Source organism: Camelus ferus, chromosome 2, assembly GCF_009834535.1.
Source record: "Camelus ferus isolate YT-003-E chromosome 2, BCGSAC_Cfer_1.0, whole genome shotgun sequence".
Lineage (NCBI taxonomy): Eukaryota > Metazoa > Chordata > Mammalia > Artiodactyla > Camelidae > Camelus > Camelus ferus.
In genome coordinates, this window is record NC_045697.1 from 72,600,995 (window position 1) to 72,616,222 (window position 15,228).

A 15,228-nucleotide genomic window follows, 5' to 3' on the forward strand; every position below is an offset into this window, starting at 1 on the left:
ATGTGTTATTTCTGGAATTCACATCTACTGGAGTCAAATCTGTAAACCTCCCCCAGCTCCACCCCCACACAAAGTTAAGTCAGGAAAAATGACCAAGAAGATAACTTTAAAAAGTCACCTTTTCCTTTAGCTTTTCTTCAACTTCTGCCAGTTTCTCACACGTCCTAAAAAGCTCTTCTTCTTTCTTTATGGCATGGTTCTTTTCTTGTGTAACTCTCTCTTGTTGCTTTTTAAGTTCATCTCCAAGAATTCTTAATTCTTCTTGGTTTTCAATGGTCTAGAATTTTTAAAAAGTTGAGATTAAAATGAATAATACTAGCTTACATTTATGAAATCAGGTAAAAATAAGCATTTACTTCAGCCTGAAAAGGAACTCATGGCAAGCTATATTGGAAAACACTACTTAAAAAAAGAGTCTTTAATTTAACTGTGTAAATGCCAGGAATCTGCTTTTTTATGCTGTTTCTTTATTGCTCACCTTACATTCCTATCAGAAGAATTAGAACTGGATTCAGCATTCTATCATGAGGGGTTTGCTCATTTTCTACCCCTAAGACAAAACAGACTTTCTAAGCTTTTGTTGACTGAAGGTGACTCTCTTTTTCTCTCTCTCTGTATATATATGGTTATGAGCTTTTCATATGCTGGAATGGCTTTGGTTTTGTCTACTGATTAATAGTAAGCTCAAAATGGCAGCATCTTTTGCTAGCATGAGGTGGGGTATTTCTAGTTGTTAAGCTTAAACAGTGACATTCTCAAGTATCAAGACCACAAAAATATTACATGCCAGAGACTGAGAAGACATTATGACTTTTGTCTGTATTCTTATTTACATTCAGCAATTTTGATCAAATAGAAAACAATCCCAATAAACATGGAAAATTATACAAAAGGTCAGGTTCTACTGAGATCCACAGCAAACTTCTCAAAATACTAATTTCAATCTATACACATTATACTGTCCCTAAACTTAAAAACAAAAACTAAAGTAGGTTTGAAAATATTGGCAAACTTAACAACAGACAATTAAAAATGAAATTTAAAAAATTACAACAGCATAAATAAAAGAGAGATATTTAGGAACAAATTCAACACAATATGGAAAAGACTTGTACTCTAAAGTCTATAACACATCACTGAGAAGAACACATAATTTATAGAAAAATACACAATGAAGAAGCATGGAAAGATGCTCAATATCTTTAGTCATTAGGGAAAGGCAAATTAAAACAATGAGGTACACACCTAATAGAATGGCTAAAATTAAAAACACCAATAACATGAAGTGTTGGTGAGGATGTGGAGCCACCAGAATTCTCTTAATTTGCTGATGGGAATGTAAAATGGTATAACTACTTTGGAAATCTGTTTAATAAATTTTCATCAAGTTAAATATAACCTCCTTATGACCCAGCTATTCCATTTAGATATTTACCCTAGAGAAATTAAAAAACATACACTCATAAGAAGATTTTATATGAATATTTCCAGCAGCTTTATAAAATAGCCAAATATGGAGATAACTCAGATTTTCACCAATAGGAGAAAGTCTAAACAAATTGTGGCCTATTCATACAATGGATTACTACCCAGCAATAAGCAGGAGAGTAGAAAGAAGACACAAAAGAATGTATGCTGTGTGATTCTATTTGTATGAAGTTCTAGAAGAGACAAGGTGATTAAAGGGAAAAAAAAAAACATAAGGACAGTGACTATATGTATGGGGCAGAGGGTGAGATTAGGATTGAATAGGTTGGGGCAAGGGAATTTTTTGGGGTGATGGAAACGTTCTATGTCTTGACTGAGGTGGAGGGTACACAAGTAGAGACATTTTTCAAAAGTCATCAGACTGTACACTTGCATCAGATACATTTATTCCATGGAAATTATACCTCAGTATAGTTGTAAAAATCTAAAACATACAAAGATAAAAATGTATTGCTAAGTATATAGTGCTGAATCCTACCATTTCAATGTTTTCTCTTAGGTCAGTCTTCAGCTGTTCCTTTTCTGCTGTAACACTCTCTAACATTTGCTGCAGTTCATTTTTCTCTTGTATTAAAGAAAATATCTTTCTCTGTTGCTCAGTTAGTTCATTATTCTCATCAGCTGCAATCAGTGCTTGGGTTATTTTGGTTTCCAAATTCTGTGTTTTATCTATGCCAACCATCTAAAATATAAACATAAAGAATGTTTAAAGAATTTTTTAGTTAATAATTTTAATAATAAAAGAATTAAAGAATTTTTTAGTTAATAATTTTAATAATAAAACTAGTCAACATTTGTATTACTTATCATGTACCAGGCACAATTTTCATATACTGACATATTTAATCTTCACTATAACCTTATGAGGTAGGTTATTATTATCTCCATTGGACAGATGAGGAAACTGAATCCCAGAGAGAATAGTTACTTGATGAAGGTCACCCAGAGAGGAATAACCAGGCTATAAACCCAACGGTCAGGTTCCAGTTTGTGCTCTTGTGACTGTTCACTGATAAGAACTGTCTGAACAGATACAGATAATTAACAATTATCTTCAGGTATGATGGGTTAAACTGACTTTAAGAAAAAGTTAGCCACCTGAACTCTATCATTTTTTCTTTTCTTTAAAAGCTGGAAATCATTACCTATTCCCAACAAATCATTATTTTCAGAGGCTGTAACACTCACCAAAGCAGGAGTTATATTACGTATAGAGGGCAAAATAATTTTGATAGAAATATATCTCATGTTATAATAGCAAAATTCATTTTCTCTTAATATTTTATTTTTATTTACTACTTTAAAAAATCATGTTATATAAATTCGTATCTCCATAAGTAAGTTCTAACCAAAGGTAACCTAAAATGTGAACTCCTTGGTAAAAGGAGACAAAGACTGACATTACAGTTGTTGGCATGAAATTAATGTCACTATATAACCTTACACTAGGCCCAATAAATACATTCCGTTCCATATTGGCCATATATGTTTTTAAAGGTTTTTATAATAACTTATAATTAACATTAGAAAAAAATTTAAAAAATAAAGAGAAAAAAATGTTCCAGTGTCCCCAACACAACCACTATTAGAGTTCTGGAATATTTCATTCCAGATTTTTTCCCATTAACTTTTTTTTAAACATAGCAAACAATTAATTTACACATATAGGATTTTTCAGCTTTTCTTTTCCACTTAGATGATATGCATTTTCCTATACTGTTACATAATATTCAAATTATTATTTTTAGTTGCTCCATTCTCTAGAGTGGATATGGACAAACCAAACTTTGTCTAGCTACCTTCTTAGTGTTGGCAATATGCAGGAGCTTCTGACAATGGTGGGCACAGAGCTAACGACATGAGAAATTAAGGCAGGGAACATATGGTCTTTGGTACCAATATGTCAGACACTATAATTCGGAATCCTGTATCTTTATTCCTAAACAAAGGAATATACACAAAGACAAAGCTGATGGAGACAAAGTATTCTATGACACCACACTCAACGTACATTTCAAAACTGACCTCAGCCTAGAAGCTTTTCAGCTACCAAGGTTATGAGTAAAATCTAATTTCTGTTGAAGACACACTAGAGAAATTGCATTTCCAAAAAGAGACACATCAAGTAGGACTGGAAATGGGCACTCCAAGGGGATTCCTGATAGGCCTACTAATGGAGTTCTATGGTACCCAGATGGATAGAGGGGCCCCTAGAAATTCCAGACCCATTCTTTTATCCACATGAGTGATTCCAGCATGAACATGATTATCACAAGACCAAGGTGATCTCAGCCTTCCAGTCCAGATTTCAAGAACTCTAATGTACAGAATGGCCCCTAAGAATCCCAAATGACCCTTTTATCAACATGATGGTTCTAGAATGAACACAATAAGAGCCAGTTGGTCCCAGTGAGTATAACTCTTCTTTCTCCTCACTTCTCTGTTGCCTCTTTCTCATGGGGCCCTATGATTACATTTTGCATTTGTTTAAAAGCAGCTATAAATTGTTGTATTTTATTTTAAAAGATCTGTCAAAAAAATCTTCCCCTTATGAAAGTGGAAGTTACAAGTTTCAAATCAAGGTCAAGTACTTTTGGCCCATGGTTGATTCAAATTATAGACAGGCTGAGAATACAAGATAACAGAGGAAGTGAAAATGCTTTTCTAGGACAGAAGGGTTCAAGCACAGGAAGAAAGAAAACAAGGCTGCTTTTCCAAGGCAGGAATATTGTGTGCCATGGTAAATGAGAAAAAAGAAGCTAATTTAGACTATATCAAAATAAAAAACTTCTGTGCATCAAAGGACACAATCAACAGAGTGAAAAGGCAACCTATGGAATGCAAGAAAATATTTGCAAATCATACTACTGATAAAGGGTTAATATCCAGAAAAATATAAAGAACTTTTACAACTTAACAAGAAAACCAACCCAATTTAGAAATGAGTAAAAACTTGAACAGGAATTTCTGCCACCTGAACTCTACCACTTTATTTAAAGAAGATATACAAATAGCTTACAAGCAGTCTGTTATATTTTGTTATGGAAGCCCTAGCAGATAAATACATCCCCACTTAAAAAAAATTACCGTTAGCATCTAGCTCTCCTTGTATATAATTAAATAACCAGTTAAGGTCTCAAGACAAAATGAACCACACTACCTAGAATGAATTATGGTAAGATTTAAGCACCTAATAGTAAAATTATGGCCCAAACGCTAGAAAGAGGCACAAGCACGACACACACATCGAATCTCTAGCAAACTCTAAACAAGTATAGTATACAAAATCTGATATAAAACAAATTATTTTAGCCATTATTAATAATAAGCACTCAATCTTTCTTATATTCTTAGAATTCAGAGGTGCTTTTAAAAATGTATAAATTACATCAGGCCTCAGAAAAATATCAGCTCAAAGTTTGAACTAGTATTTTTTGTCTTTTCTTTTTCAAATTGATAATAAGCAGTTATAGTTGAAGTTATCTAAAAGACATCAGGATTAAGCTTGTAAAGTATTCTGAGTTATTACCACAGTGAATAATAAATTAGACAGAGATTACCTATCTGTATTCAAGTGTTTGAGGTTAAGTTTAGAAAGCTCACATACAAGTATATGAAAACCTGAATAGGAACACCCTTTACCTTTTCCAGAAATTCATCCTTAGTTTCCCCTAAGTTTTCCTCTGTATGCAAATTCTTAGTAGTTTCCTCAGAAATTTTCATCTTTAGTGTGTTAATTGTTTCTTGGTGTTGTTTCAAAGACTCAAGAGCATTTCGTAATTGTTCCTGGGTGTCTATGTTCTTCGTCAGAGAAACAAAATAATTTCCATTAGAATGTGAAACAATGAGACTAATTTTATAGTTATTGCTTGATCATACATAATAAATGATGGCTCCTGTAATGTTTTTAAAGAGGCTCTGAGTTTTCAAAGTTTAAACAGTCAAAATCTTACCATATTTACAGTATCCTGAATGTCACTTCTCAGTTGGTCCCTCTCGATTCGCAGGCTCTCTTGGAGTTGTTTTTGGTCATCCTTTTCTTGGGTTAAGGTTTTTACTTCCACTAAGGCTTGTTGAAGTTTCTCAGTAATCAGTGTTTTCTCCTTTTCTACAGTGTGCAGCCTAGAATCTCTACTTTCTAATTGTTCCTTCAGCTCTTCCACTTCCTTTAACCTTTCTTGATGCTCAGTTGTTTTCTTCTCAAGTTCTTGGGTTTTGTGAGACAGCTGTAAGATAAGAAAGAGTCAATGTGAAAAGCAGAATATTCTACATTGCATATATGGAAGCCAAACCCCAGAAGACTAAAGATCCTTTCCCTAGAAGATGTCTTTACCAACCTCTGTCTTCAAATCACCCAAACTTAAACCAAGTTCTTGAGCTTCTTTAGAGAGATTTCCTATTTCTTGATTCAGTCTTGCATTCTCCTCAAGGACCATCTTATACTTTTGCTCAAACCCAGTATCATGATTTTTAAAATCCTGGAATTCTTGGTCAGTGCTTTCATAATTCAACTGGGAAGTTGCCAGGTTATTTTCAGTTTTCCCAATTTCTTTAAGTAAATCTTGAATTCTACTTTCCTTATGAACAACTTCAGAAAACAATTTGTCTTTTTCTGATGTTATTATACAGAGTTCTTCAGATTTATCATGTAGCTATGGAAAAGAAAGAAAACTTAGCTATGTTAGCAGTATATGATCTACTTAGCTTTCAGGGAAAAAAAAAACACAACTTACTTTGCCAAAAAAGAAAAAAGACATTGAAACTAAGCAAAGGTTTGACTGAGAAAAGGCAATACTGTAATTGTTGGTAACAATATATTACCCTGTTTAACTTTATCTTCAAAGTTCTGTTTTCCAGCCTCTGGTTCTAAAAGGATTGCATGGAGAAGGACATCCAATAGAAACACAATCAGGAGGTGTCTTTATTTCCTTATCTATCATTTTAAAGTATTTTCTAACTTTCTGGTATGGTAGGCATTTTATGATTTTTCTTAGAATTTGACTTATATTGCTAACAAACTGAGTCAAACATTTACAGTCTCTTTCCTGGTCCTTTCAAATAAAATGTGGCAAAACATTTAAGGCACTATTGCAAAGGTTTTTATTTCAAAATAATGTTGTTTGCTTAAAAATGTGTTTACCTCTTTCCTTAGCATTTCTACTTCTGAGGGTACAGATTTCAATTCTGAGAGCAAAGTAACTTCTTTACGCAAAGCTTCATTTTCTTCAACTTCTTTATTCAGTTCTCTCTGGAGATTAGTTATGTTTCTTTCCAATTCCAAATTACAGAGCAAATCTAGGAAATTTTTAGTGAGTTAAACAAAACACCTTCCAGTTATTGGGTCAATTTAAATTATATACATGGTTAGATTATTTAATCAGATTATATAAAATTTACGAAAGAGCCAGTGTTGGTAAACAGTTAATCTAATTGTTAATCATCCTTTCTAAGATTGGGTTCAATTTATTTGAAAAATAACTTTTAAACCCTTATGATTTGAGGCCCATGGAAGTATTTATCAATACTGATACCAAGTGGTATCAAAACTTAACATTAAGCTATTAAAAAGATCAGAGAATAATGGATTTTTAATTACTGGAATACAGCTGCAAAATCTTTTAGGTACATTTCTACAGAAAGTCAGGTTAAGTCTGAAATGATAAAATACCTTTTGGAACTTTGCCATCTATAAGGGAGGTGAGTTTTGTTATTTCATTAAAAGACGATTGTAATTCTTTCTCTAGATCAACTTGCATTTTCTTTTTCGCCTCCAACTGTCTTTGACATAACTGCATATCATTTTCCATTTGCTTGCATGTACTTGCAAGTTCTTTCTATTGAGAGAAACACTGCAGATTCAAAAAAAGGTACTATTGATCATTGCAACTGTTATTACAAATATTACTAAAATCATTTACCATTTTCTCTTTCAGCTTGAGATTTTCACTTCTAAGAAAGGCTGATTCTCTCTTGGCATCAAGAGCTACAGTTTCAGCATCAAGCAGAGTCTGTTTCATTTGTTTTAGGTCTTCAGTGTTTTCCTATACAAATGACAAAAAAGATTTAGTAAAGTCTTTCTTAGAGTTGGAAAAGACTTAACATGTACATATATGTTACTCCTGACAAACAAAAAATGGTTAAAATGTGCTAACTGCCAAATGTATTTTTAGGATAGATAAAAACAAATGACATATTCCATAATAAAAATATTTTTTAAATTATGGCTATATTTTTCCAATATGCTATAATAATTCTGTTATTGTTTGCAAAGGTTAACACAATTGTTCAGCTAGCCTGTTAAAGTTTCCAGTGTATTTTTATGTTATTCTCTGCAAAACATGACAGGTAGGAAGTTAATAGTAAAATTGAGGATGTTAAATCAAAAATTAAAATGAAAAAGGTAAATAATCCAATTGAAAAATAAAGAAAAGATGAATAAGCAACTCACAGAAGAGTAAATGCAAATGACTGATACATACATAAAAAAAAATCCAGTCTCATTTTTAGAAAGAAGTGGCATTTTAACATGACTTGAGCTTACATGAATTCAACCACATGTCCTTGGCAAAATATTAATGCATGCATGCATGAATGAATGAATGAATTGGATGAATTAAGAGAAAGAAATAAACAATTTAAAATAATCGGCAATTCTACCTGCCATTCTATCAACAGATACTCTAGGACGATATAAAAGTGTCTTTCTTCCCAGGACCTCAGAACAATGAGAACACTTTTAAAAAGAATCGTTTGTCATTAACAGAAGGTAACAAAAGAGCACTAATAGAACAAAATGTACTATGAAAAACTCAGATATAAACAAAAGGACAAAAAAAAAAGATTCTAGAACTTCCAACTAGAAATTATTGCATTTTAAAAAAAACAATGTTAAAAACTAGAATCCAACTAAACTTTCTTGAAGTAATTAGGTAGATAGAAAGCAAATAGAAAAAGTTAATTTCACCACGAGATTCAACATTATTTAATGCTATGATCTTATACCAACTAAAATCATACCAAACAGTTAAAATAGTTGCTTAATTATGAGAATGCATTAATATCTATTAAGGAAATGTAGTTAATGAAATTTATGAAATCATGCTCAATTACGTATGTTTTATAGTTTTAGTTACTTATCACTGCCAAGTTAAGTGCTCATTGGAAAATATTGACTATATACTTCTGCATAATTTGTATAAAACAACTGAAAAAAATTAAAAAAATGTTGAATTACTGATTTTTAATAAAAGCCCATCCCTAACTTATTTACTTTTAGTCAAAGGATAATATCCTCAACTCTCAATGAATGAGTCTTTATCCATAAAATGGTAATGATACTAACAGTGCTTTTCTTATAGGGTGACAGGATTAAATAAAATACTATATATAAAACAACTAGAACAATGTTGGGCACACAGTAGGCTCAATACAAACATTTGCTATGATGATGATGATGATAGTATCCTGCAAATGCCAAAATGATTACATAACAAAATAAACCTGACTTTTACCGATGAATATGACAAGTCCATTTTCATACTTCCTGACTTCTGGGAGTCTACGTATTTCTGTAGCTTCTTAATCTGGTCTTCCTTTTCTCTAAGCAGCTCTACTTTTGAACTTAGTTCATTCTAAAACAATTAAATAAACATGAAACAATTTACTTCAGTTTGAATTCAAAGGGATTAAAAAGAAATTACATTTAAAATTTTAAAAAGACAGTAAAATTCAAAACATTGACATTTAAAAAGTATAATTCCTTCTGTTTTTTGAAATCATGTTCAATTACATATGATGTATATTTTATAGTTTTAGTTTCTTATCAATAGAAATACCAACATAAATGCTCACCTCAAGATCTTGATTATACACTTCTGCATGCTTAACTAAATTCTTTAAGTTGGAAATTTCATGAATTAGTTGCATCTGTAAGAGCATGTGAACAGGCAACAGAGCAAACCAATAGTTAATAAAGCAAAAAAAAAAAAAAAAAAAAAGATAGCATTCATATACCGCTTTAGAATCACCCAACACAGTAGGAAGGACAGTGGGATCAATCGTTCAAGCTACTGCAACAAAGCACCTTGTTATTTAAAAATAAATAAAAGCCAAACCTAACCAACCAAACAAAAAAAATCCCCAAACCTCATGAAACAAGCAAGTAAGGAAAAAAAATTCATCATGACTTCAAAAAAGTTATGTCATCTGTTAATAAAGCTACAATAATGTCAAAAGAAAATTAGTATGCACCACTTGTAGAAGATAAAGTAGTAATCAAACTTTCAAGAAACATACTTTTAATAGATTTTTGTTTTGGGTAAGTTAAGTGCAGAAATGTATTTATTCTGTAAGATTTTTTTCCCTTCCCATAAATTACCCACCTAGCTTTACACTGGCATAATTTTTAATGAGTTGTGACTTGGAATTTAGGTTTGGAATATGATAAGCTTCATGTGGTGCCTTTACAACGTTATTACTGTTCACCAAAGCTATATATATATAGCTTAACTATTACCTTGTTGGTTCATTCTACAGGAAATATTGAAAAGATAAAGTTATTGCTTTATATTGTTCAACTGTCTAAAAGTATAAAAAATACTTAAAGATAAAGATTTCTATTAAAGTTTTCTTTTTATTGAAATATCTGTAGCATTAAATATTTGAGTACCAGAAACTTTTGTGTTCAAAACAAGTATACTACAGTTTAACAAAGATATATGTATCTGCCCTTAGAATTATTTAATCTTCATAATCAGATAAGTCCTTTAAAGAGCAAAAGGAAATACTAGTCAAATTAAGGGACTTACAAAAATAGCATCTTATTTAAATAATATTTTCTGGATGTGTAATTCAGTCCTAACTAGTTTTAGATTTCAGACTAGTGCTAGTTTGACATTCCTATTTTAGGTCAGTGTCATTTAATAGAAATATAATGTGAGCCAAATTTGTAATTCAAAATTTTCTAGCAGCCACCTGTGTAAAAAGAAACAGGTAGAATCAATTTTAATATAATTTATCTAACCTAATATATCCAAAAAATCATTTCTTCATGTAATCAATATTAAAAGTTAATGTACTATTTCATATTCCTTTTTTCAGACTTGAGTCAATTGAGATTGGTCTCATTTGAAGTGCTCAATTGCCACATGTGATTAGTGCCTACCTCACTGTTCAGCAAAGTTTTAAACATGTGCATTGGTTATAATTTTTATTTTATTTTGTTTTTTTGGCTATAATTTAAATTGACTCTTTTACCTTCTCTTCTCTGTTTCTAATTTTTGTGCAAGAAAACCAATTTTGTCTGTTTGTAACTTTTGTGCAAGAAAATCATATATCTATGAGAAATGAAGAATAAATAATCAATTTTAAGTTTTGAGAACATTTAGAAAGAAATGTTCTCCCACTTCTTATTTGAAATAGCTCTTCATTTTAAGTACTGGTTCATACACATAGTAAAAGATTATGTAACTATCGTAATGATCTGAGTGTACTCTCCCAAAGTATTGTTTAAAATGTAGAGCACAGAGAAAGTATGATATGATTAAAAGTCAATTCACTGCTACATAAGAAAATATTGCATATTTCAACTGTAATTTTCAGCAGGTATAGTGAAATATTTAATTAACTTCTTGAGACAAAATCTCCAAGTTGTGAAAATTATAAAATTAAATCAAGTTAAAATAGGTAGAGAGAGGAAATTTCTCTTGTTCCCTGGGCATACTACCTGACCTTGTTTATTCCTTCCTTTAAAATTATTTTTAAACATCTTGTATTACTGTATCCACACTTGAAAATTATCCACAGCTTTGGTAATTTTTGACAAAACCAAGGCCACCTGTCCTCAGGCTGTAATTTGACTTTTAGTCCTTTTTTGGTTAAAATTTTCCCTAAAATGTAAGTTCTAGAACATGTTTCATTGTATACACATAGAATTGTATTTTTAGCTTAACATGGAACGGATATTATAAAACTATCTTTGAACAAAGTCAGTTTTTATTATTTAATCTTTTAGGTTACCTCACAGGACCTAGAATTTCGATTTGTGTCCAAGCAAAAATGAAGAGAACAGAATTACTACCACCTTAACTGTAAAAAGGAAAAAGCAATCAAAATCAAGATGAGAGATTCAAGGCATACATCCTGTGTTATTTTGTAATCTTTTCACATGTGATTCAATTCAGGGAGCTTCACTTTTAATGACTGAATATATAAATGATTTAAGAAAAATTACAAAACTTATTGCTATGCCTATGCCAGAAGTTAATTTTATGCCGTATTATTTATAAAGTATATATAAAAAATTAGATGAAATTCTGGAGTTAGAAGGGGACTTGGCAAGCCCTCTATCTAACTTTAAGGGGGTAAGATACACAGGAAGTAAGCCCTGAGAAATTTGATGACTTGTTTAAGGCCTTGCCAGTAATTTATTCCAGGCTCAGATCTGTGGTGAGCTAGTGAACAGCAAAACTGGGCTTCATTCCAGGTAGTTCGCTCCAGAAACCATGCACTAGAGCACCCCCTCTCAATAAAACCCAGTTTATGGACTGAAGTCCACTGTCCTTTTCATGATGATTTACATTTTGTGAACACACAAATTTTAAAACAAATTAAATGAAACTGTGGAGAAGTTACAGACTTTTGTCTCTCAGGATATGACACCTACGAAATGTAGGAGTAAATTTAAACTGTAGGTAGAACAGAAACAATAGTTTTGGCATAGAAATCTTTTTTCTTTTTGAAAAAGAAAAATGGGTGAGAAACTAAACAATGATACTCAGGAAAAAGGATTGTGTCCCTTTGGGCTATCCACAGAGAAATCTGGGAAGTAGCTGCAAATTAATTCATATTTTAACTACCCTAAAACGCTGGCTCTTATTTTTGAGGGGATTCATGAATCATGTCACAAGTCTGATAACAACTATGGATTCTTATTTCAGAAAATTAAACATGCACTCCAAAATTCTGTAAAATAATTTCATAGTGTCTATGAACTCTAGGTTAAGGATTCTCCACACTAAGAAATCTCTTGAATCTTTGGACAGTTTCCAAGTCCCCAAAGACTGATGGTTTCTGGATTAGGTCCTTTTAACATGTAGCCTAATATTATATACTTGAAAAATTAAAGTGATCCATTTCATTTCTAAAAATTCCATTAAAACTATTCAGTATTAGTTATACTAATTTTCGCAGTAGCTTTCTTATATGAAAAAAAAATGTGCAAAATTAGCTTCCCCAGCTATTCTAATAATGTTCTAGATATTTAGGAATATACTTTCTAAAGAAAACACAATCCATTAATAGGTAGTATCCATATATAAACCATTCAGCTAGATATTAAAGTTGATGTTGGTCTCAGTAGGAAATGTCTATGTTCCAGGTAGCATTTCTGATAGGCTCAACAAATTAAATATCGATAATACACAAGTTATAAGGAAATTATTTCTTCAAAACAAATCCATCAATAGGCACTCATCAAACTTCCTAAAGATGTTTTGATTCCTTCTTCTTATGTGTAAGCACAAATGAAACAAATATGATTTAACTATTTTTATTAAAAATTTACTTATTTATTTATGGGAAGAGGTTATTAGGTTTATTTATTTTTATTTTATTTATTTTTTAATGGAGGTCCTGGGGATAGAACCCAGAACCCTGGGCATGCTAAGCATGCTCTCTACCACTGAGCTATATCCTCCTCTCCCCTGATTTAACTATTTTTAAAACAATATAAATAAATTATTTCTTAAATTCTCTAAATTGTGTATACACATGGGAAATGGTTGGATCCTCAATATCTCAACCTTAGAAATAAGTATCTTTTAAGAGAATGGTACTTCTTTTAAACACGTGGTTTTAGTTTATTTTCACACTTCCCTATCTTTTACCTCTTGATCTTTTTCCGCTTTTCTTTCCAGAGCCTCAAATTCATCCAAATCATTCTTTTCTTTTAATTTCAATTCCATTTCTTCATTTTCTTTTCTTAGCTGTTCATAATCTAATACCAGATTATCGTAGTTAGCACGAAGTGAACTCAATTCACTTTCTAAGCTTTCCTATTGTAAATAAAATCAGATTTTCAAGTCAGAGAGAATTCAAATCATATATTCTTTGTTTCCTTAACTAAAATTTGGATTAGTCAAATAAGTATTTAACCCTGAATCATTTGGTAGTTTAGGTCATTTCTTCTTTAATATCTTTTTAATGGTCTAGCTTGATCCAGAATAAATTAAAGGGTTGGCATTTTGATAAACCAGCTAACTTAGAATAGAAGAAGGTTATTGAAAGGGGTAGAATTAAATATATATATATATATATATCATATGAACAAATGCTTTGTCTGTGCTTGACTAGAAAAGCTGAGTCAGAAGTAGGAGGCAGAGCTCATAATGGGCTATAGACCTTTAAGCTCCTTAGTAATAAAACTGATCATTTAATTCTCTGTCTGACTACTATATTATTTCTCAGACAGCTCTGAATTTAAGAAGTGAAACTGAACGATTATTTACTGACCTTTAAACTCTAGTGGCTGCTAAGGTCTTACTCTACTCAAAAGAGGCCTATTTCCCCTTTCTATACTAGTATGAGAAAGTTAAACCATGAGTTAAAAACAAACAAAAACTAATACCAGGGATTTTCAAAAAACAACAAACTTCTAGAGTATGTTTTAGGGACACAAAAGCACTTCACCTAAACACTTAACTAATTATAACTAATTGCAATGGTTAGCTAATGGTAATAATAATTCCCCAGAATCACTGCAATTTTATTACAAAATAAAAACAAAATTTTCTTAAACAAATACATTTGCAAAACTAAACTACATTTCTTTGAACATTAGCAGCCTAGAAAGTAAACATGGAATTTAAATTTACTAAATTATTAACTATAGTATTCCTTATTTCTTAAAGTTTTGATAGGACAATAGACATATAATACATTTACTTTTTTTTTTTAGCATTAGTTGGCAATATTACCCCTCCCTGATGTGTCATTCTTTTAATATATGCAGGAAAACTTTGATAGTTTAAAAATCAGCTCTTTTTACCCTAGGGGATTGCTCAAGGCAAAATAGAAACTTAAAAAAAAACCCAAAAACAAAAAACCCCAACAAATAGATGCCAAGATCTGCTGACAAAGAACTAGAATCAAAGGTTTACCTATCACCATATACCTGCTGTGTGAAGTTTTTAGCCTCCCTTTGGATGCCAGTTATCAACTAGGAATGTAACAAGTAGGAGGAGCTTTAATTAGAACCAATAATTAGAACCAAACGGCTACCAAAATTAAGTCAGAGCTAGTAAAGCGTTATAACAACAATAAACACCAATAACAAATGAATTTAAACAAGAGTAAAAGGATAATGTTCTGTTAAATACATTTAAGTTACCTGATTTAGTAGCTTTGTTGCTGGATTCCACTCTACCTCACTTAATGTATCAAGAGTGTTACTGAAAATATCAGACTCTGAACAGAGAGCTATAATTAGAAGGAAAAAAATTTATCCATGAAATTGTTATTTTCTTAAAACTCAAATTAAAGATTAAAAAAATTCTGACCAGAGGTAATAAACTTAAATTAGCTAATTACGTGCTCACAATATGAATGTCAAGAATACATTAACAACAGACGTAATCATTTGTATTACTGTGTGATTTAAGATCACTGGTTAGAATGAGTGATAAATTATAGGGGTCCTTAATACAATATAGGCCAAAATGACAAATTCTAAATGTGACATTT

At 31.3% G+C, this 15,228-nt stretch overlaps 1 protein-coding gene across 6 annotated transcripts in view; it reads right to left on the bottom strand.

Annotated features, from left to right (window-relative positions):
- CENPE (centromere protein E) overlaps nucleotides 1-15,228 on the bottom strand; it is a 69,193-nt gene that overhangs the window by 34,901 nt on the left and 19,064 nt on the right. For 4 of the 6 annotated variants that reach the window (XM_032461002.1, XM_032460994.1, XM_032460987.1 and 1 more), the window contains exons 15-26: nucleotides 14,876-14,964; nucleotides 13,374-13,541; nucleotides 9,340-9,414; nucleotides 9,000-9,119; nucleotides 7,407-7,529; nucleotides 7,157-7,322; nucleotides 6,629-6,783; nucleotides 5,826-6,140; nucleotides 5,442-5,714; nucleotides 5,131-5,289; nucleotides 1,967-2,170; nucleotides 119-277 (exon numbers count right to left, since the gene is read on the bottom strand). In XM_032461002.1, the coding sequence (XP_032316893.1) occupies nucleotides 119-277; nucleotides 1,967-2,170; nucleotides 5,131-5,289; nucleotides 5,442-5,714; nucleotides 5,826-6,140; nucleotides 6,629-6,783; nucleotides 7,157-7,322; nucleotides 7,407-7,529; nucleotides 9,000-9,119; nucleotides 9,340-9,414; nucleotides 13,374-13,541; nucleotides 14,876-14,964 (2,006 nt within the window). The remainder of the gene's footprint in view (nucleotides 1-118; nucleotides 278-1,966; nucleotides 2,171-5,130; nucleotides 5,290-5,441; nucleotides 5,715-5,825; nucleotides 6,141-6,628; nucleotides 6,784-7,156; nucleotides 7,323-7,406; nucleotides 7,530-8,999; nucleotides 9,120-9,339; nucleotides 9,415-13,373; nucleotides 13,542-14,875; nucleotides 14,965-15,228) is intronic. The other 2 variants (XM_032461013.1, XM_032460995.1) reach the window with 2 other exon arrangements.